The sequence below is a fragment of the Macaca mulatta genome, chromosome 15 (genome assembly GCF_049350105.2).
Source record: "Macaca mulatta isolate MMU2019108-1 chromosome 15, T2T-MMU8v2.0, whole genome shotgun sequence".
Taxonomy (NCBI): Eukaryota; Metazoa; Chordata; class Mammalia; order Primates; family Cercopithecidae; genus Macaca; species Macaca mulatta.
In genome coordinates this window covers 96,158,617-96,181,682 of record NC_133420.1, presented here as the reverse complement: position 1 = coordinate 96,181,682, position 23,066 = coordinate 96,158,617, and the positions used below count along the sequence as shown (strand labels likewise).

The 23,066-nt window shown below is 33.9% G+C and overlaps 1 protein-coding gene across 2 annotated transcripts in view; it reads right to left on the bottom strand.

Moving 5' to 3' along the window:
* The window catches only part of RFX3 (regulatory factor X3), a 310,728-nt gene that overhangs the window by 54,793 nt on the left and 232,869 nt on the right, over positions 1-23,066 (bottom strand). For both annotated transcript variants that reach the window (XM_028835189.2, XM_077966127.1), the window contains 5 exons: positions 20,008-20,127; positions 9,012-9,133; positions 7,163-7,275; positions 2,813-2,928; positions 2,177-2,331 (listed from right to left, as the gene is read on the bottom strand). In XM_028835189.2, coding sequence (XP_028691022.1) covers positions 2,177-2,331; positions 2,813-2,928; positions 7,163-7,275; positions 9,012-9,133; positions 20,008-20,127 — 626 coding nt within the window. The remainder of the gene's footprint in view (positions 1-2,176; positions 2,332-2,812; positions 2,929-7,162; positions 7,276-9,011; positions 9,134-20,007; positions 20,128-23,066) is intronic.

Here is a 23,066-nt window from a genome sequence, read left to right as displayed (position 1 = left end):
ATACAATTAACGTTTTTTCACTTTCAGATAAATGTATTTTAGAATATAGTAGCTTCAAGCTGACATTAAATTAGTGTGATGTGCAGACTTTTTTTTAGCTAAAAAAAGAAATCCCATCTGGACAGAAAATGGTACAGTGAAGTGCTAGTAGCCAGGAAAATACAATTTTTAAAAATAAAATTAAGTTTGCTCTCTCTATAGGGATTCATGTATGTACAAAATTGTGCAGATTGACTCTGACAACTTTCAAAGGCTCATGAATGGATGGTTTGGAATTTAAATTCTATTCCAAAGCTGACTTGTCTCAACCTGCTCAAGATTAATATTAAAATGCATACAACCAGAAAACAGCTATCTAAGTTGTATTTTAAGCTTTATTTTGTTACACCTCATTGTAGAATGGGAATTAAATTTCCAAATTTCCTTGGTAGGATGGTATATCAATGCATCTTATAATTTCAGAGAGAGTATAAAACTATTTGGGCGTCTGCTTAATTTAGAGACAAGCTATTTGACAGAATAAACTGTTTTTAAAAATCAAAATTTGCAAAAGACAAAGGTCAGTGTGTTGTGTACTTAAAATTATGGGCTTGAATTAAACTAAAATTGATACAAGATTTAAAATAGAGAACTGTTAAACTCACAAGTTAAAGTCTTATGGTGCTGTTATAGAAGCAAAAGATGTTAGAACTGTTTAATGAATACTGATGTTGCTGATTTGCCTCAAAAAAGAAAGTACTTGCTGACATCCCTTCTTTTATCTCATGAGAAAAACTTTATGTTGGTAGTAAGATGTCAGAGGCTAACGAGCTACTCTATGCAACTTCTCATAAACATCTCTAGAGATTATCACTCAGAACACAGGGAGCAAGAGAAAAACAAGGAAAATCCGATTCTGGAACATAAATCAGTAGAGAGTTTACTAGTGAAACTTTCCATAACACCATTTTTAATCAACCTTTAGTCAGGAAACTTGGTGATAGAGTAGACTATATTAGCAATTTACAAAATTGTGAGATAATGTCAGCTAAGTTTTTTTTTTTATTTCTTCCTATATAAATTTATGTGTGTTCATTAATATTATCTGGAAATATGTTTAAGCATATATTTTAAGGTGGTCGGGAACATATTAAAGATCTTATACCTTCTACTGCTGGTCTATTGTTATTTAGAAAAAAAGAAAGTATAAGCATACAAATGTTAATATCTTCCCCTTTTGTTCTACTAAATTCCTATTTTTGTATTTTCTAGAATAATTTAACACAAATCATCTGTGAATAGTATAAGTACACAGTAGCCAATTTCACAAGCTCTACGCTTGCTTTTACTTTATTAGTGTCAATGCAGAGTAGAAACTGTCTCAATTCTTAAAAAGTTAAGGTCACTAGTGTGTACTCATATAGATGTAGGCATAAAATAGTTTCAGCTGCTTCTAACAGTATCTGTGGTAGCATTTATATCATTGATATTTGCAGAAAATAGCTTTGTTTGCTACAAAGTAGTTTAAAAAGCACCATCACTTAAAAAGATAATCTAACCTATCTATGTAATTCCCATTTTCTTGGTAGTGGGATTACAATGCTTGTGTAGTTACAAAGATTTTTCTCTTAAAATGCCAGTTAACCATTACTGTTAATGGAAACTGCATTTGTAGTTCTTAACATGATGTAGGTGACAAAGTAAATGCTTTTATAATGGAATTCAACTTCAGTGGAAATCAAGATAGATTCACTTCAAATCAAAAGCAACCAAGAAGGAGGTTGGCCTAGCAATTACAGGTTTCCATAATTTTTGGCTTTATGAAGGGGACTGTGTCCTTGGGTAGAATAATTTTGACATGGTTGACCGGCCTGCTAGTGTTCTTGCAATTAGTTTACTTGGGTTGTTACATCTACAGGTTGGCTTTTTTATCAAAAAAAAAAAAAAAAAGAAAAGAAAAGGAAGAAAGAAAGAAAAAAAAGAAAAACATAAGACAGACTGAAAAATAGATCATCTTTTCCCTTTTACTACTGTTTTGCTCTAGGCTGCTTTCACGCAATACTCTGTGTTGCATGTTTTCTATCTGGCATATCTAAATGAAATTAGAATCATTATAGATTGCAATGTCACTTCTCAAAACTTCCTGGGTGGAATGTATGAGAACAAAAGCATCCGTACTCGTCTGCATTTAACTTACTAGGAATAGGTCTAAGGACGTCGGGGATGAGAATCTCCACCAAAGCCTGGTACATCCCATGGTCACAGTTACACATCCATTTCAGGATAGACTCATGTTTGCACAGAGTTATCAGCTTTGCTTTCGGAAGTCGACTTTCTATTTCACTCAGATTGCTGGTGTGAATAAATGTAGCAAATGAATAGATGGCAAATGAGGATAAAAAAGAAAATGGACTTTAAAAATAGTTTAAGTTTACCAAATATTACTGAGGTTAGAACTATACCACCATTGCACTGGTGCCATACAGCTGGCTATATATATATATAGAGAGAGAGAGACAGATATATAAAACACTCCCCCAGAGCTGTCTATGCACATTCGTATTTTCTGACGGTATGAAAGGCAGATATGATAGTAATTCCATGAGGATGAAATAACTACCACAGTCCCCCAAATCAATACAAATGGGAGCTATATACACACACTGAAACCTCAAGAGAGCAGTTCGTGGTTTATTTCTAGGATGGCCAAAACATCAATCTATTCACTTAATGTCATCAGGTAAGGTTCACAACTGGTATACATATCTCTAATTTATTAGCTGTGACATCTACTCAGCCATGAAAATGAATTGGAAAAGATGTTGATTCTGACCTCGATTCAGTAATAGTAGTGCCATCAGTTGGAGTAGAGGGAGAATAGCGCCAGAATGTTTGCCACAATTTTTCTATCAGGCTAAATTGAAGATTCACAACAACGTCCAATATTGCCTAAAAAACAAAATGGTACCAGTATTACCTTACAATATTACTTATGGGACTGTGTGAGGACAACCTAACATGACAAGATTTTATATGGTCAAGTTCTCCCTTGGGGTCATAAGTTAACATAGTGAAACCACACTAAATTTTACCAAAGGAAGTGGAAGAAAAACAAAAAACAAACCAACAAAAAAACTAGCTAGCAAGAAGATAAAGGGGGGAAAAAAACTCTTGGAAAATTAAGCAGGATAACATTCTTTTCATAATGTACTCATGCCACCCTCACTTCTACCTCTTTTTTCTTCCAGTTTTCATTCTTACTTTCCTTCCTCTCTAGTTACATTCATTCATTCATTCATTCCTTTACCTACTGCTTTCTTCTGCCTCTACAGTTACTGTCACCCTACCTATTCTCAGACCTGGAAGGGTATAGAACATAGATTCAATTTACAGCAGTCCTCTTAGGGCTAGGTAACCACTGGCCATCAAAGTGGGTGGAAGTGAAGGGTGTGGAGTCGCTTTTGTGTGGCAGATGGAGTTAGGGCTGAACTAGCTTTGTCTAAGGAAGCTGACCACGGGTTCCAGTGTGTTCCCAGGTAAACAGAGGCTGGGGCAGAAACCATGGAGTCAGCAGGCCTTCAGTGGATACTGCCTGTCTGGGTATAGCATTCAACATTAAAGAGAATCCAATCCTATCTCTGTACATCTCCTTTACAGAACAACCTTAAGACTATCTACTTTTCAAATCTCGGGGGCCTCACCTCCTCTTTCTCCTTAATTTAATCTCCTGGAACTATTTCCCAGATGCATCAAAGACTTTTTTTTTTATGGTGTTTAAATCTACCACTTTCCCTATTAACTGTCAATGATGATATTTAATTTTACCCTGCCTTTGCAATTAGTTTGTAAATAAGTCTTCAGGTAAAAGCAGGCATAAAACTAAAGAATAATTTGTTGGTGCCAATAACACATGATTGTGTGATTATTTTGGGAATTAAAAGACAAAGGTAGTCAGTATAGTATGATTGATGTCATCACCTTTGAGGCGAAGGTAAAACAGCCCCACAAATATCTATAAAATTCATGGAAGATAAAATAAATCGGGGGACAATCTAGAGAGTCTATCAGAGTAATGTAGGCAAAAACAGCAACCATAACTTCATATTTGTCGAGTTTGGGCCACCTGTATAGAGCTGGCCCTATGCATGATACAGAGAATAACTGATATGAAATATGTTCTAAAAGTATAAAATGTTGCAAGTAGTTAAATATTGAAAATGAAGATAGGGAGACAAATTAATTAACACAGTCCTCAGTAACAATAAAAATGCAAAATGCAAGTCCTGAAAATAAAGGGGATGTAGATGTCCCTCATCCCAGCAAAGATCAAAATATTCTCAAGCAGCAAATATTTTAACTGCTTTCTCAATTGTAGCTTAGGCACATTCCAAGAGACATCTCTAAAAGCGTGAGGCAACTATTAATACCTTATACATAATACCTTACATAGTTCTATATAAGAGATTGCTGTAAGAACACTTTTCTTTTAACCTACACTAAAATTAAAAAGTGTTTCAGCAACTTGTATAAAAAGTTATACTTGTTCCTTATATAACAAACTAGTGATACAAAAATATCTTTGATAAACAAATTGTGAGAATTCCCAATAATAGGCAAAGTAGGTATATTAATCTTTCTTTAAAAATATGTACTGTAGGAAATGTGAAATATAATCAGTGTATCTTAAATTCAGTATCTCTTCAAATTAAATAATCTCAAATAACTCTTTCAAAAAAGACATTCATAACAGCTTCATTTGAGGCAGTTTTACACATGAATAAAACATTTTATCATTTGTCCACCTACTTTCAAATATGTTCAGACTAAAATATATAGGCAAATATAAATTAAAATAATCCATATTCTACTGGCTTAGGGCAAATGACTATGGGACTACATATGAGATTCAGGCAGCTGTATTTCAAAAGTTTTTTCATATTTATTCAAAATGAATATTTATTAACAGGAAAAAATAATTAGCATTTTTCTTTTTTATATATGCAGCTCAGCCCCGTGAGAGAGATGGCATGAACACTGGTAATTCTGAAATAAATGGGGATCATTCTGTGGACTGCCATTTTCCACACAGATTATAATACATGCCTCTATTTCTTCGTATAAAGTATATTTATTTTTGAAAATGGTATGTTAATAAAAATCTTATAATCCAAAGGCTCTTTCAACCTTATTCAGGCGAGTTTGTCACTTAGAATAATCTTACTGTATGTTTTGTAGCAATATAAATAATTATGCTCCAACTTACATTTTGAATAAATAGGAGAAATTTTTAAAAAATCCATCATAGGTTGGGCGTGGTGGCTCATGCCTGTAATACCAGCAATTTTGGGAGGCTGAGGCGGGTGGATCACTTGAGGTCAGGAGTTCAAAACCAGCCTAGCCAACACAGTGAAACCCCATCTTTACTAAAAATACACAAAGTTAGTGGGGCATAGTGGTGCATGCCTGTAATCCCAGCTACTGGGGAGGCTGAGGCAGGAGAATCGCTTGAACCCAGGAGGTGGTGGTTACAGCAAGCTGAGATTGCACTACTGCACTCCAGCCTGGGTGACAGAGTGGGACTCTGTCTCAAAAAAAAAAAAAAAATCCATATAGGTTGATTTGCTTAAAGCAAGGTTCACTTGAACACGCAGGAATGAGAAATTGTTTAGAGAATCTTTATACAAATCTTTATTGAATAAGATGATAGATGTAGAAAGAAATAATTTTTTTCTATATACATAAGGAAAATCCAGAACTTCTCTAATATGGGTAAAAGCATAGTAGTCAAAGGAAAATGAATATTAAGTGCTTTCATCATTCCAAGAAATGTTGGGAACCGGTAGGGCACGTTGAAGAACACTTCTGGAACATGCTATGTTAATAAGGAGAGAACCTGCCCTCAGTTGTTAATAATCTAGTATCCTTGACAAGCACTCAGATTTGCTCTAGCAATTCTTATTTCTGAAGTGGGGGAAAATATCTGTTAATGCTATGAGCTAAGACCTCTTACTGCATACTGTATTATCAGCAGCCAGGAGGACTGCCCAGGAAATCCAAAGGATTATCTTTTACTCCTAAGCAGATCACAAATATCCCTAGAATAAAGCTACTTAAATTCTAAATAGACTCTTCTTTCAAAAGGAGAAGCACTCGAGAAAACTCTTATTATAATCCATTATCCCCTTTTTGCCAGGTGAGCTGTGGTACATTAATATGCTGGCATGGAGAGAGTTCACCTCCTAGACAATGAAGCAAATTCTGATGTGGGATACTCAAAATGAGAGTAGGAGTAGGGCTAGAAAACACCAAAAGGAACCCTAATTAACCACAAAAGTGAAACAAACAAAACTGGAGCCTCAATGATCCCTGGAAAGAACACGTAAGGTGCTTTATTAAACATTTCCAGAAATTATTTTAATAGAAATATACGCATGATATAAAATTCAAAAGATAAAACTGGTCTGTTGAAAAGTTGAGTCTCTCCCCTCTAACTCCCAGTCACCCAGTTTCCTTCACAAAGGCAACCACTGTTAACATTTTCTTGTTTTTCCTCCTTTTGGAAGGAAAAGGAAGATACATACATATATACACATACATATACACCCATGTTATTTTTCACTGAAGTGAAAATATGTATACATAATTTTTTGCATTTGCTTTTTCCTTTAATATTAAATCTCGAAGTGATCCATTTTGGTATGTTTATAGAGTTTCCTATTCTTTTTGATGGCTGTATAGTATTCTACTCTAAAGATTGTATTAATACCATATTTTATTTATGCAGCTCCCTATTAGATAAAGAAATAATAATCAACCTTTAATTATAACCAATCTTTTGCATTTAAAAATAACGCAACAAATGTCCTTGTACGCTTCTCTTGTCACCCATATGTTAGTATTTTTGTAGGACAAATATGTAGACGTGGAATTGCTACATCAAAGGATTCATATCAGGATAGGCTTAAGAAATAGAGAATAAAATTTATTCTCAATTTTCTGCATTTCTCATCTCTCCACTCTGAGACCAGAAAGAAGAAAAATGAATTTGTTAGTGCTAAAAGATATGCTCAAAAGAATTAGTGCTAAGTTCGTCTGTCCTTTAGGAATAAGCTTGATTATTTTATTTTAGCAAGTTGTCTGGCAAAACCTAGCATGTGTTCATACTACATTTGAAAAGACTTACCTCACAGTGCTCTCTATAAAGACTCTGCAGTGACTTGATATCCTCAAAGGTAGTACCATCTGGCAGAGAAGAGATTTCAACTTCTCCAAACTCTGGAAGTGCTCGAGATGCATCTGTTACCATGACAACAGAACAGAAAAAAGCTATTGTGTATGGTGCCAATTACAGATTAATGAGGGAAAATTTAAGAAGACCAAAAAGAAAAACAAATTTTAAAGGTCAGGGGTCCAGAGAGCAAGGACTTTTTATATTAATATTTTACAAGTAAAACTAAGCACCATCATCAGCACAAAATATAAAACTGAAGGGAACACCTAAGAATTTTCTAGAAACAAAATCTGCACTACAATTTTACTGCAAATAGTATACTGCATATCACAGTTTCTCTCAACACAAGGCCCCTATTAAAAGAAAAATATCTCGAGTTTGCTAGTACCTATTTTAGATATTTTTATTATGTTACTTAACTACATAAAAAAACTAGCTTTAAAATCATTATGTTCTTAACTGTTACAGAGTTATAAACCTAAAGAGCTACAAAGCGGATACAAAGAAAACTACAAAAATAACATACAACTTAACAACATTAATTTGATGTGATGGATGATGCTCTTGTCCTGTAACTAAGTTATCTCTTGCAACAAGGATCAGTATTGACTGCTGCAGCAGAGGATCTTTTGGTTCTGACAGGTCTATACCAACATGTGCTTTGTGGTGGCTGCTTCTCCCATTACTCTTCTATGCACAAATGACTGTGAAACTTTCCTCCACACAGAATACAGGGACATGATCTAGGCTTCCCTTGTGAGGGAGGCATAATTTACATAGTAAGTCTCTCTCTCTGTTCTTTTCTTATTAGCTCTGGACAATTAATGTAAGACATTTTGGTGCCTATCTTATCATAAATCCAGGTACAAATATGGAAACTAAAATTGCAGAACGGTATTTAGTTCTAGTTTTCTAAGTAATCCAGAATATTCTTAGTTTTTAAGATGATAATTGAAGTGAAATCACAAAATAAAATTCTTGTTGAATGACCAAGGGTCCCCAAGAATATAACCCGAGGACTTCAGTCTGAGAAATGCTGCCATGATGTTTTCAACTTCAGTAATGATTCCAATCTGAGAGTCTATTTTAGTTGTCTTTGTCAGAAAGTGCACATAGACACATATACACACACACAGACACATACACACAGTCACTCTCTGATAGCTTCTACTTATCTTGACTCGTTATATGGAAAATATGCATGTTCATCTCTAGAAGAGCTGTCAATTAAATTAAAGTGCCACTTTTTTGCCCCTTTGGCTATGGCAAAAATATGAAAAATATGCAAGTTTTTCTTCCTAACTCTTTCAATAACAAGAAATATGTATTCCATCTTTAAATTACAAAAAGAAAGTACTGTGATTAATTTAAATGAATAAATTACTTTTAAAAAGTTTATAAAAAATTTTTTTCTAATCTGAGCCTGTGCATATGTAACATTATACACAGGAAATGAGAATTCTTTTTGGCACTTGAAGTTACTACTGAAAGTAAACAACATAATTTTGATCACAAAAGCCAATTAATACAAATTCTGGAAAACAATTTCATAGCAATGAGTCTTTAATTCATATGCATAAAAGTCCTATACAGCTTGAGATTTTTAAAAATAAGCTCTAATAAACACGAAAGGCAGACATGAACTAGGACTGTTATACATATGATGTGCATAATTTTGGCACCAAAAAAATCTTTCTATGTCATTGACATCTATAATAGACATTGCACTTGGAGAAAACACTACCATTGTTCTCTTTTCAAAATCCTAGTAGCAACTAATATGCATTACACCTTAACATACCTAAAAACTGTTGATGATGTTGGCTTTGGGCAATTACAGTTTGCTCAACAGATGTGCCTGTCTGTTGACCACTTCCTGTGAAACCATCTGCAACCCCATCCACTTTCTGCATAGGCTTGTACCTAAAAATATTAGATGGAAAAAAACAAATAAACCAAATTATTCCTTGCTTTTTTGTACTACCCGAAACTTCCAAAGCATTCAGTTTCATACTATCTTCTTTAATGTCTCATGATAGTTGTAGGATTTTTTTTCCTTGATAGTCTCATAAAGTTAGAATGCAATATTTTTTTTTCAATTGTGAAAAGAAAAAAGGGGGAAAGGGGTGCATGGAGGGTACCCATTTTTGGAAATCCAGAAATTTACCTAAGAATGAAAGAATTATAAGGTATTTCTTTGGACAGCAGGAGCAAAGATGTCCATGATTAAGTTTTAATACACAGCTTGAAAGTAACTTTTAATGGCCAATGGATATATTGGAACTTTAATCTGAACAATGATCTAGGAGCTCAGGCCTGAGAAATGTTGATGAATGGCTTTCAATTAGATAATATCTCTAAAACATGATCAACCTACAAATCCTATCATATTGTTTTTCATATTTCCTAGAACCTTTTGTGCATCTCAACACATTTATCTCCATGACACTTATCAACATCCTCAAATACAAAGGCCATAAGCATCATTTTGTAGCAAAATATATGCAAGAATCCACCTACAAACAGAGTTTATCAAATTAAAATGAAGAATCAAAGTCAGCTAAAGTTATGTATCTTTAGATCCTAGTCATACGAACTTATGTACTTTCCATACAGCTAAAAGAGAAAAAATGTGCTTTAGTGGCATGGGGAAGAAGGAAGATGTCTTGGAAAAGAAGTATCATACACCAAAAAAAAAAAAAAAAAAAGACCTGGCCAAGTCTCCTAGGATAAGCAAAACAAAATAAGTAAGCAGCAACTGTAATTTCTTCTTTTTCTCTGATTCCACTTATTTTTCTTCATTTCAGAAATTTGGAAATAACAGAAAAGCATAAGAAAAATTAAAATCTAAAATAAACTTACTATCTAGAGATAACATTGACATTATGCTGTCTGGCCTCCCATTCTTTTTTTTTCCCTATTTCTAATTATATTTACAAACAAAATAAACTAATATTCTCACTATCCAGACACTTGACCCCTATACTGATATTATAATTCAACTGCATCATTAATATGAAGTTACTATGAATAACAATACCCCTAATATATGAACAAGACATACTCAAAGACACCTGCATGCTGACACCAGATATGAAGTGACTGAACCTGGCAGAACATCATACAAACTAATGCTCAGCTTGCTTTAGGAAATGAATCAATCTTGGATGTTATCAATTACAACTCAGATAAATGAAACTTTCAAAAAATTGCCAAATCTCTCATAATGACATTTACATGTATTTCTTATGTGACAATATCTTACAAACAACTATGAAAAACAAAAAATAAAGTCAGAGGGGGAAGAGACTGGAAATCAGTACGGCACTCTTCATCCTTATGAATATAATTTTAGTGATGACTCCTCATTACCAAAAAATTGATTGCTGTTTTCTAATGAGAGAAAAGAACTCATGCCTAATCTTTTATTTAATAGAAAAACCTTCTGGGAGGTGCTTTACAACTGGGGCCATATCCAAAGATAACAGAAGAGTTAGTGTTGTGATGTGCTATATGTCTTGTTTATAAAAAATTTAATGTTTTTCTGATTTTTTTTCCTCCTTAAAGAATCATCTTTGAGAAGCAAAGAAACTTTATGAAGCAAGCACTTTGTGTACATGTATGGTAGAGCAATTGCTAACCATTCTGTTGTAGCAGATTTGAATGATTTTAACCTTATTTTGTTCAGGAAAGTTTCTTGTCCTTATTGATTCATTCCAAGTTTCAGTTGATTTTAGCTTCCCCTTTTCAGCTATGGAATTGTATCTCATTAATAAAATAGCCTAAAATTGTTTAACCATGTTTCTTCATTTAAGTTAATGGAATTTGGGATTCATGGAGCTTAAATAAAAGTGTTATGTTAAAGGAATTTGAATTATTAATATTTACCATGGAGAAGGAAAAAATGAAAATAATTCCAATAGACTTCAATTACATTAAGTTTTAATACAGGATTGTAAAGTTATTACAAGACTTTGCCCAGTTATGCTTTGCCCCACATTTCTTTGTCCTACACAGCATTTAACATACTACAGATGCTTAATAGGCACAAATATCAAGGGCAAATGGAATTTAACTATAAAAGAAAATGACTTATATTCCACTTAGACTAAGTTTTCAAAAGACAGATGTTACATCACAATCTAACTGCACACAATGCTTAGGAAGACTATAGCCTACAAGCAAGATTGTCTGCTTCCTTAGGAAGATGGAGACAGCTGTTAGTATTGCAAATGGAAGTTCCTAATGAAAGGAGAGATTATAGTTTTAATAAGGAATCAAAATCATGATGCATCATAATTAACATATGATTATACTTAATGATACTGAGTGGGAAACACTAATTAGAGATAAACTATATTATGTGGGAGATGAAAAATGCATCAAGATCAACTTTCAGGGGAAAAAAGGAGGTAAGTTGGTAAATTCTGGAGAAACTACGCAGGTCAGTACTTAGGAAAAGATTTTATAATACACAGTAGAAATAAAGAAAAACAAAGAAAATATATTAAAACTTGGAAATGAGTGTTTTCATTCTAACCACAAGAGTAAGGGTAGCAAGGTGAACAGTGGATTGAAAGATGGACAAAGATTGAGCAAAGACACAATATGTGCATCCATTCTTGGCTGCTTGGCTACAGGACCTCTGCAAGCCAGAAGCGTATGTTATGCCTCCTGGGAAAAGGTCGAGGGATAAAGTTTAGGATGGGTTTGTGCCATAAAGAATGACATCAAGAAGGTAATATGGAATACAGCTCATGTACAAGAGGGCTAATGTGAGCCTGTAAGTATGAGAGAGCTTCCAGGTAGTGCTAACTTTTGCTTTTCCTGCTTTAAGTAATGAATCATGTCGTGGTATTTCTGGCAATGGATTAGAACTTAGAAAAAATCCCTAGAAATCAGAAATAATGGACTGAGAAAGCCTAGATCCTCATTTTTATGGTACCCTAACTAAGGAAAATATCTTATCCCTACCCTCACCTCAGAATTTTGTGTCTTCCCAAAGAAGGAGGGAGTTTAACAGGAAGTCAAGAACAATTACATTAAAAATAGGCTAAACAAATACCGGTAGCAAGTGATTCTTCTCAGAAACAGTGGTTGTAGATTATATATCACTGGTTTTGAAATCTAAGTGCATATCAGTATCTAGGTAGTTTCTCAAAAAATTCAGGTGCCTAGGCTCACCCTAGACCCACCCCCAAAATATCTGCGAGTGGAGCTTAGGAACTGGTTATTGTAACAAGTCTCTGAGGTATTTCTTAAGTAGGTTGTACAGCCCTAGTCCATAGGAGGCTGTTGGTCCCAAATAGATTCCTTCAGCCCAATGTTGTAGAAATACATCAAATAATATTTTTTTTTAAAACCACATCATTTAAATAAAATAAGTCATCAATTTTTAATTTTTCTCAAAAAACTGTATTTGGAATGTACAATAAATATATTTGAATGAATAAATGTTTAAGGTAACATGCTTGATTTTATCATATCATCAACTGATTTTGTACATATATCAAATCAATTTAACAAATATTTATTGAGCACATACTGTATTATGGTTAGGCCACTATAGGCACATGGTTTTTAAAATGCTGGGTATAAAAATAATTTTTCCAAGATGTCTTTTACATTCTGTTGGCTCACATAATAATTCTACATTATGTTAACCTTGGTTGAATTTCAACTGACATTTTAGCATTGAAACATGACATGTAGATTTTCTGACTCTCTATACTCTTCATAAAATAATCACCGTAAACTTTATCAAATCTACCATATGTGGAGAATAAATTAAAAAAAACAGGTGAGCTTTCTGTTGGGGAAAAAAAAAAAAAAAGCCAAACAAAAAACCCTTTCTGTTGAATCCTTTAAAAATACTGAATTTTTAAATATTTAAGAGTATTTTCCTCCCTTTACTTCCATTTACTTTACAAATTAATTATTTTTAGATTCGGTTTACCCAGAGTAAACTCTTAGTACTCTTGCATTGTGTGTGCTCTGAGAAAGACCTGTGCTTTATCAAATAATGAAACAGCTCCTGGTTTCAAAATTAGTAAGAGGCAAATGATAATTTTAACAGCTTGGAACTCTATGGGCAATCAGTGCTAAAGTTGTTAATGATTAAGAAATAAAAGAAACTCTAATGCTTTAATAGCTGACTGTATGCATAAAATCTGTCATTAACACAGAAAAATTAGAAAATAATTAGGAATCTTCCTCCATGGGGTTAGTCATAGCTGCCATTTAGGACTTGGAGAGTTGTAACTCTATTGTAAAAGTAACATTCTGTCAGTCCCACACACATGGATACTAAAACAGTCCAATGGAAGGCAAGAATGGTACATATTTACCATTACATTCAACTAACAACACCAGGTGGAAGGATTTTCAACAGATTAAATGAAACATTTGGAAAATCCTTTCAAAATGGCTGAAAAATGCACATGCAAAACACAAAATATAAACTGTACAGGCAAAAGGAATCATCATTATGTTTTGTAATTCCAGAAATTACACAATCATTTTATTTGCATGAATAAATTGAAATACTGAGCTCAGAACAAGGTCAGGAGGCTAGAATTTTCTACTGGAATACTGTAATCTTCTTTGGAAAAAAACTGTCCCAGAAAGTCTTTAGATGACTTCATGTCTGAAATGAACCAAGTGATATAAACACTAATGGATCAGAAGAAAATAGTAAATATGAAGAGTTCCATTCTTTTAGAATAGTAACTAACTTTGATGTCACAATGAATATATTCATAATACATCCAAATTACTTTTAACATCAACCCTGCTGGTTAATATAGGTATCCCATCTCTTCAATTCTTATTGGTGGCTCTCTATTTGTCTCTTCATTAGCTTTACATCTATAATTGGGCAAGAAGAGGTAGAAACAATTAAATTGAAACGGGCTATATGTTAATTGCAGCAGGTAAAGGAGGCGGTTGAAGCTGCTGGCGAAAATCAGAGTTGTGGGACATTCATTCAACAAATATTTAGAGAGCACTGACAATGTGCTTAGAGCTCTCCCAGGTGCTGAGGATGCAGTGCTGAAAGAGAAAGACATGATTCCCTGATCTCATGAATTTCTTCATTGAGTCCTCTAAGCATAGGTGGTTTATGGTTAGCTGTATAGAACTGATATATTCTTGCTACAAGTATGCATGACACTTCTTTTATCTCTTACCCTTTCCCACCTTCTTTATTTAGAGAATGACAATCTGGCTCCATCTGATGCCAAGAGATAAACAATAACAACAACAACAAAAAAGGCATCTGAGGCTCTATCTAGGAAAGAATAAATTAGTGAGTTTCTTGAATACAGCAAAATTAAGTGGTCCTCAGTTTCCTTATTAGTAAGTAACAATATAATTGCCAAATGAGATCTTGTGTGTAATGTGTTTACTGAAAAACATTTTAAATGTTCAATAAATACTACTTAGGAGCATAAGTGGTGACTGTTATTATTAACAAACTGCATAAATTACTATAGTTTGGTAGTTATTGAATTGTGATTATTTATGTTTCTCCTCTCTTCAATGGAAAAGACGATTATTACATCAGGGACAAGAGCAGTGGCATGGTGAACATTAAATATCTTAATGCCAACATTCCTTAGTTGTATCCAAAAGCCAATTACACAGGCACCTGATTATTTTCTCACTAAAGACTCCTGCCTCCCTCAGCTGCTTCAGAGCAATTTACCAGCACTAGATGTTTAACTCTGTAATGACCCCAGGGCATTAATGTCTAGGAAAGGAATGATAAACTATTAACATCAATCAAAGTTAGAAACCACTAGCCTAGAGGTATAGAGAAATGGAAGCCCAATTTGACCAACTGCCAGGCTTCATTCTCCTTCAAAACACTAAATATTCCATAAGAAAGATATTTTTCTCCAGTACTCATCATATAATAGTGATCCCAATAATAATTATCTAACACTTGAACACTTCCAGTTATTAAACAAAATTTCAGATACTTTAATTCCACTTGAACTTCAAAACAATCTGTGAGATAGTCTATTATGAATTTCTATTTCGCAGATGAAGAACCTGAGGCTCAGTGAGGTTAACTCATACACTCTGTAGAAGTGCCCATGTAGTCTGTACTCAATTCCCCATTTTCCAATTCTAAATATAGGGTTCGTTTAACTAGTCTTTGAACCCTATATTAAGAAAGGCCATCTAATGATAAAAGTTCTTAAATTTCCTCTCACTTCTAAAAGAATGTGCATACTTTTACATCTATCTACAGCCAAAACAAAAGTAGCCTTGCTGTACCATCTTTCTAAATGACCTCTCTTCTCTCTTCTTAGTGACATTCTTACTTCACATCCTGTGAAAGAAAGGTTTATTTTTTCACAGAATCCAATTGCCGTGAAGAGACCATGAAAAGAGGCAGGAGGTAGTACATTTCCTCAATTACTTGAAACATACTCATTAAAATGTGATTTCTCCCTTTATTTCATATGCAAAAATTTTATTACATGTGTGTTTCTATTTGGGTTATCTTACTTCATTGAGGGTGGAAGTCTCATGAGAATAAAGACAAGCGTTCTTATCCTGGTTGCTATATGACTATGGATAAGTTATTTAAACTTTATGGACTTCGGTTTTCTCATTAAGAGGGTAAGTTGGACTAGGTGATCTCTTCCTTCCATCTCTAACACTCTATGATTCTGTGTTATGTCTTTCAGATGTGATTGACAGATTGTTATGCAAATAACAATTGATAAGTATTTGTTGAAGAAATGACAAATGACATTTAATATTTTGAGAACGGCTACTGGGATCAAACACAGCCAAGCACATTATCAAAAGTATTTGGCTTTCACTACTGGAATTTGGAAAAATATCTAAAATATATGTGTCAATACTCTCTTTGTACTTATTTTCATTATTAAAAATAAACTGCAGCAAACATTGTACTTGGTTTGGAGAGCTGGAAATTACTGATCTCCTTTTTGCTCTAAATAATCTAACTTACTTATTATCTAAATTAGGGTAAACAAATTAGTCCATGAGTGAATTTCATCAAAAACTGAAGATCACCTCATTTCAGTGCAAAAAAATTATTTTCATATGAAGTATTTTTAATAGAAGTTTTTTTTACAAAAACTGTTACACATTCTCCTGCCTCCTTAAAGACCATGGTATTTTACCTCTCCTTGATTACCCATAATGCCATCAATATGCAAAGCAGTTGTTATATTGTGTTAGGCTAGATTTTAGTCATTAGAGTGATATTTGAAGTATCTACTGGAGTGCCTAAGTCCATTTGCCCCTCCACAGAGTGTCCACAAACTGTTGTACTGAATAACTTTAAAGTAAACAGAAGAGCCTGTCTACTTGTATTTCTTCTTGCCAGCTGTCATACTTCATGGTTGTCTGTGAACCAAGTGGGTTCTAATCTCCTTTATTTTAGGTAAAATGGCTTGAGAATGGCTTCATCTTTTCAACTAAGTGAAACTGCAGGCTCTGTGACATCTGCTTTCCAATCAGAAGTTGTTTACATTTATTTTCAGACTCATGGCTATGTTCCATACAGTTGTATTGCTGGGAACTGGATTTATAGATAAATGGAGATCTCCTCTACCACCCTATCAAACCTTCAAGTGATACCTTACATAAAGGAGCTCAAGAAATTGTGAGCTATATAAAAACAATAATCACTATTATCCCTACAGTAACAATAATTCCAAATTCACAAGAAAAATGTACAAATTGAGTTCCAAAAGTTGAATTCAATTAACAAAATAATCACTGCATAGACTTGCATTTCTTCACTATAACATATAAAACATAAATCTACATTATGAAAGATAAGCACACATGGATACATTTAATAAACCTTCAAGTATTCAAATAATGTGAATATTTTGAAATATCTTCTATTTTATACTTTAAACCTTTCACATGTCATTTGTATTTTTGCAAGAGACTGGCAGTCTCTTTACATAATTTTTACTGTATTCAGCAGAATCATTTGAATTTTGAAATCATCATTAAAAAATTTTTTAAGCCATAAAATATATTTTAAGAAGTTCTTTTCCCATTGTTTTCAACAAATATTCTTAAATTAGCCTATGTACACACCCATGAAAAGAAACTCCTTCTTTCCTGTCTAAATATTTCTGCACAACAGGGTAATTGGTTTCAGTTAAGTGTTGTCAGTGGACAGATTCCTTCAGAGAGACCACAGAAGACTCCTGCTGCCCTATAAGAGAGGCCCATGCAATTGGCAACACTAACACTGCAATCAATTAGCAAGATGCAATCAATTAGCAAGATACCATTTTAAGAGCAACTGTCTATAATCCTAAACTTGTATCATTAAAAAAACCCAACAAATTAAAGGAAGTTTCAGTACTTTTATGGCTCTTTCACATTTTTGTTTCACAAGAAATAACAATCAAACTCAATTTATTAATACTACTGAGATTTTTATATCATTTCTCAAACGTCTCCATATTTTATCTGTTTTCAAACTCAAGTACCACTATCCTGAAAAGGTAGGGGTTTTTATGGCTTGCTAATCTTTATAGAATCTGTTTCATGAGGAGACCACAGAAAGTCCTAGGCTTTACTTATGTAACTCAGGTTTTTTATAAAGAATGTCCCTTGAAGGCTTCTGTTTCTATGAAAGCTTGCTAGAATTCCTTATAGTTAAATCACAGGAGATTCCTTGCAGTCAAATAATGGGCTTCAATTCCTAGGTATAATTTATTAAGTTTTTATTCATACTTAAGTTTGAGTATATGTTATTTCTGAAGCAAACTTTCTTTTTCTTGATTTCACCATCATCTCCACTGTGTAGTGCTGCTATGCATGAGTGCAGAAATCACACCAGAAAGTAAAGGCTATAAGTGCTGCCATTAACAGATGCAAAAAGCAATCATAATCCAAAACAGTAACAATTTATTGCAACTCACACAAACTCTATGAGGTACTATCCAACTCTATGAGGTACTAGTCTATAATTTATTTTACTATTTTTTTCAGAGACCTTATTTTTCACTGGCTATACATCAAAAAATAAGAATCAGCAATTAAAAAATAAGATTGAGAATCTGTAATAAAAAAAATCTAAAACCTTTAAGATACCTTTTATATAATAGCCAATCCTGAACTGAGTCTTCAGTCTGGTAAACTTACACTGGAAATTATGACTGTGTTAAAAAACCACTTAACAAGTATCCTTACCTCCAGTCTCTTTCCATTAAATATGTCTTGCCCAAAATCAAAAAGTCATCTCTCTAGAAAAAATCAAAGTTTCATTGTTTTGCTTCAAAGCCTTACATAGCTTCAAAGCTATGTTCTGCACAAAGAACAAACTTATTAGCTTTACATACAAGCAAATCCCTTAATATATGATCCAAACTACTTTTAAGATCTCATCTCCCACTAAACTACTCAATTAACTCCTTGATTCTCCTTCTGTAATACCAACCTCACTAAATATATCATGGACCATTTACCACAGACATCATGGACTTCACCCCTAGGTGAATTTTCCTTCTGCTTCAATATTTCTCTTTTTATGACTTCTCTAAGTTTCTACTCAAATAGCACTTTCTCTAGAAACTTCCCAATCTCCCTTTCTCCCAGAGTTTCCTGAAAACTCCTCTGTATTGTGATAGTTCCTTGATCAAAGTTTTATTTCAGCACTTCCCAGACTGTCTTCCATTTTTTTCCCATTCTCCATGTGCCTCCCCTTCTAATTTTTTAACTCTTCAAACATAGAACTGTGTCTTATCTCTGCATGCAGGGTTTAACACATGGTAGAGACTCAATCAGTATTGGCTGACTAAATAGTATACAATTACTGTGTGATACATTCTTTTCTCTGACATTATCTTAGAGTTAATGCTTCTGAGTGAACTAGCATGGATGGGGAGATGTGGCCAAGGCAACTAATCACTACAGATCATTACATTGGGACCTATGCAGAGGCCTCCTTTCTCCTACCTAATTCTGCATGCTCACTTGAAAAGAAAAATCATAACTACTGTCTTGGTTGAGCTATGCTGGTAAAGAGGAAAGGATTTTTTCATTTTATTTACTCTAAATTGTGACACAAGTCACATGGGACTTGAAGGCCCTTTTGGCTATGCAACTTCATTATGGGCTTGTGCAAATCATTTAACCTCTCTGGGACTCATCTGAAAAAAACAGAGACTATTAATGCTTTGATTGTCATAAGGTTTTAAGGCCAGACTAGACTAACATATTTTTCAATTCTAAGATCTATGATTCTATTCATCCATCCATCCATCTGTCCATACGTCCATCCATCCATCATCCATCCATCCATTCATGAATGCTTGAGATCTCTTACAACTCTAATATCAGCAATTCTGTATCTATGAAAGTTGGATTCAAAGCAAATGTAAGACATCCCAAACATTCTGCAAAAATTCATACTGTGTCAAAAAGAATGACTTGAGGGATGTGCAGAATAGCAAGTCAGAAGCTCATGAATACTGAAACCAATTTCTCCAGTTGGTATTTGCTTGGGTTTGCTCCTTATGTTTGTGTTTCATTTCCCTGTCTGAACAGTTTGGGATGTCACACTTAAAAGGGACCAAACAGGCTGACTGATAAGTAATTTTTAAAAATTTGGAAAACAGGCGGGATCACTGAAATTCTAAATCATATTTAAGAACTATCCATAGTGAAAGCATGCCAACAATAAGAACATTCTTTTATACTTAGGTATTTGTTCAGAAAAAAGGAGACCCGAACAACTAAGAAATACATAGCTTGGACATATCAACGATAATGTCAGAGTCTACCTTTGTTTCTGCTGCATGGGTTGTTGCCTCATAGCCATATACTGCATGTCTTCTTGCAGACGATTAAGAGGGGAATCTGGCTTGACACGAATCCCATAGTAGTGGTATTTGGAGTTTCCTCTTCATTAGCGAACAAGAAACATTAGAAACAAAAGTCAGTCAAACTAATATTAATCACATGGGATGTCCATTAAACTTCACACTTGGAAAAATTTGGTAAAAACAGTATATTAATGTTATATATTATGATTAACCTGTTCTGAATACTTTTATGTTTTTATGGTGATAAAATCTGAAGAATCAAAATAAGAGTCTAAATCAATCAGCTAAAGGCCCTGCTAAAGATATTTGTTCATAAACTTTCACTTAAATATTAGTCAAACAGTCCATTTGTTCTATACAAATTACATTTCATTTTCAAATATCTATTTTAAATTTAGTTAAGAAGGGTAAAGATAGGAAAAAAGTTTTTAGCCAGTAAAAATTAGTTAACAGGCCAACAAAAATCAGTCAGTGAATACGCATTCATTGTAAAGTATGTATACAGAACAAAGAAAAAAAATCTTAATTCTACTTTCCTGGATAAGTTCGACATTTTTCTCTTTACTTCAGTGATGATGAAGTAAGATAACTTAATTATTTGTTACAAAATGTTGTGGTAAAGACTTACTTAATATTTTGAAACCTAAAAAGAAAGTAAGTCTTTAATCTAATGATTTTGAAACACATTTTATTAGTTTCTGTTTTTATGGATTTGTATCAGTTCTGCAGGCTAAATAGGATTTGTCACAACAGACATGGGGAAATTTCTCTATGAAAATGGCAAATTTCCACCTGGAATAAAAATGTCACAATTTCGCCATGTTCATGAGAAAGACCATGTTTGCTATTAGAAATGATAAAGTTTTGCTCTGAATGGAATTTGCAAATTCTTGCAAAATATCATCTTACATATGTAAATTCTTGCAAAGAGAAAATAGTAGTTTTTCACAAGTCCATATATGGCAATACATCAGTGCTTTTTCCAATTTTTCTTCCATTTACAAAAAGAAATGCAAGAAGAGTATGGATTAAATATTTTTTATAAAAATAGGGCAGAATTGTACTTCCAAGATTTAAAAACATATATTAAATGAACCTTATACATATTTGAAGACATTAAAATCATATTACATAAATTATACTGCTAGTTTAAAAAAAATGCAGGGCATCCAAATATCTACATGCTTTCAGCACAATAAAGCAGATAAAGAAACTTAATGACCGTAAAGCAAGGCCTTCCACTTGCAGAGATTAGATCTTGTCTTGAAAATCCACTGCAGAAAGGTGCAATAAGCCAAACCAAAAAATTCCACATACCCAATTTGTGGTGTTCTCCTGTACAAACTGGGGGACACTAAGGAGTGGAGGTAGGGTAGGAAGCAGGAGGCATTACTTACAAGACAAAACTACAGAGGAAAATGACATCTCTCTTGTGAGACCTCAAATAGATGGGGTGCCTTTCCTACAAATTAACATTTTAGTTGGGTTGGGAGAGGTTCTTTTTATTTCATTGGGAATGGCTGGGGGAGAGAAGTATATCCATGGTCTTCTTTACTCAAACTTAACCTGGAGATGGGATCTAACAAAAGGCACCTTTTTATTTGCCTTTGTTTAAAACAGTGATTTGATTTACTTTTTGTTTACTAAGGTCCAAAAACTTTAGAAAAGATCTGGTTCTGGTTTGAGTGGTTTCACCAGATTATTTTATTGATGGATAATATTAATAATAGTTTTACATATAGTTCACTTTTTAAAAAAAGTATTTGATTTAGTTTGCCTCATGATTTACATTAATTTTCCATCTGTTCCTTGGATTAGGAGTAGAAAGTAAACGCAAAACAGTTTCTATGGTAGAAAGAATGTCTAGTACCTTACTCCTACAATTGCCAGTTTTTCTACATTAGAATTCTATCTTCGTAACACTTCATTTCTTTAAACTCCCTCCATAGTACTTATTTTCTCCTTATTTTTCTAGGCTTCGCTTCACAAACCTAATTGCAAACACTACATACAATTAAAAAAAACAAACAGGAGACATAATTCATAATTGTTACATAGTGGCAGGGGGGAGGAACCCAGAACATCAGAAGGTAAAAGCTGCAATACTGCAATATGTACTTACAGAGTATGGATTCTACCCATTCACAAAACCAAACAACCCCAATTTTGTCCCTTTCTATTTTAAAGACGTGTTTCAAGGTTTGAACGGAGCCTCAAAATAGGACCCATTGAAATCCCTTTCAGTAACAAAAGAAGCACAACAATACAGCTATTAGAATGTTGAATAAAGCCCAGAGTTTCAAAATATTGGCACGGTATGCATAACTGCAGAGCCACCAGCTAGGAGATAGTAGGTTAGGTCCCCAAATAATGATTTTTGTGGTTTTGGGAAAAAAAAAATACTATAGAAACAAAAAGCTTTTCTCAAGGGAATGAAAGCTATTCCTTTAGTGTGAATAGACAATCATATTCTTCAGTTTAAAATATACTATCTTTTGAAGTATAGAAAGAAGGAAACATATTTATGAGAGAGCTAAACCTTCAGCAATCTAAAAGCTGTATAATCACTTAAAATGCAACCGGAAAGCAATAATTCATGCTTTGAATAGATACAGGCCTTGTAAATCTCATAAGACTGAGACAGTGAAGAGGTTTAGGACATGCTATCCCAAACTATGGCACCTTGGCATTTGAGGAAACAACAGAAGCAGGCCACAGAAACTAGAAAAAATTCCCCTCACTCCTTCTCCTCTGAAGCAGGCCATAAAACCTAGCTTACTTTCTCCTGAAAACAGGTAATGGGACCCTCATTCCAGAGGGGTCCTCCTATACCTTGCAGAAAAGAACGTTCTTACTTTTGAAGACACAGGGATGCAGAAAAATCTGAACAAACAGGTCTTGCTGGGCCGGATGCGGTGGCTCACGCCTATAATCCCACGATGTTGGGAGGCCGAGGCGGGTGGATCACCTGAGGTCAGAAGTTTCAGACCAGCCTGGCCAACATGGCGAAACCCCAT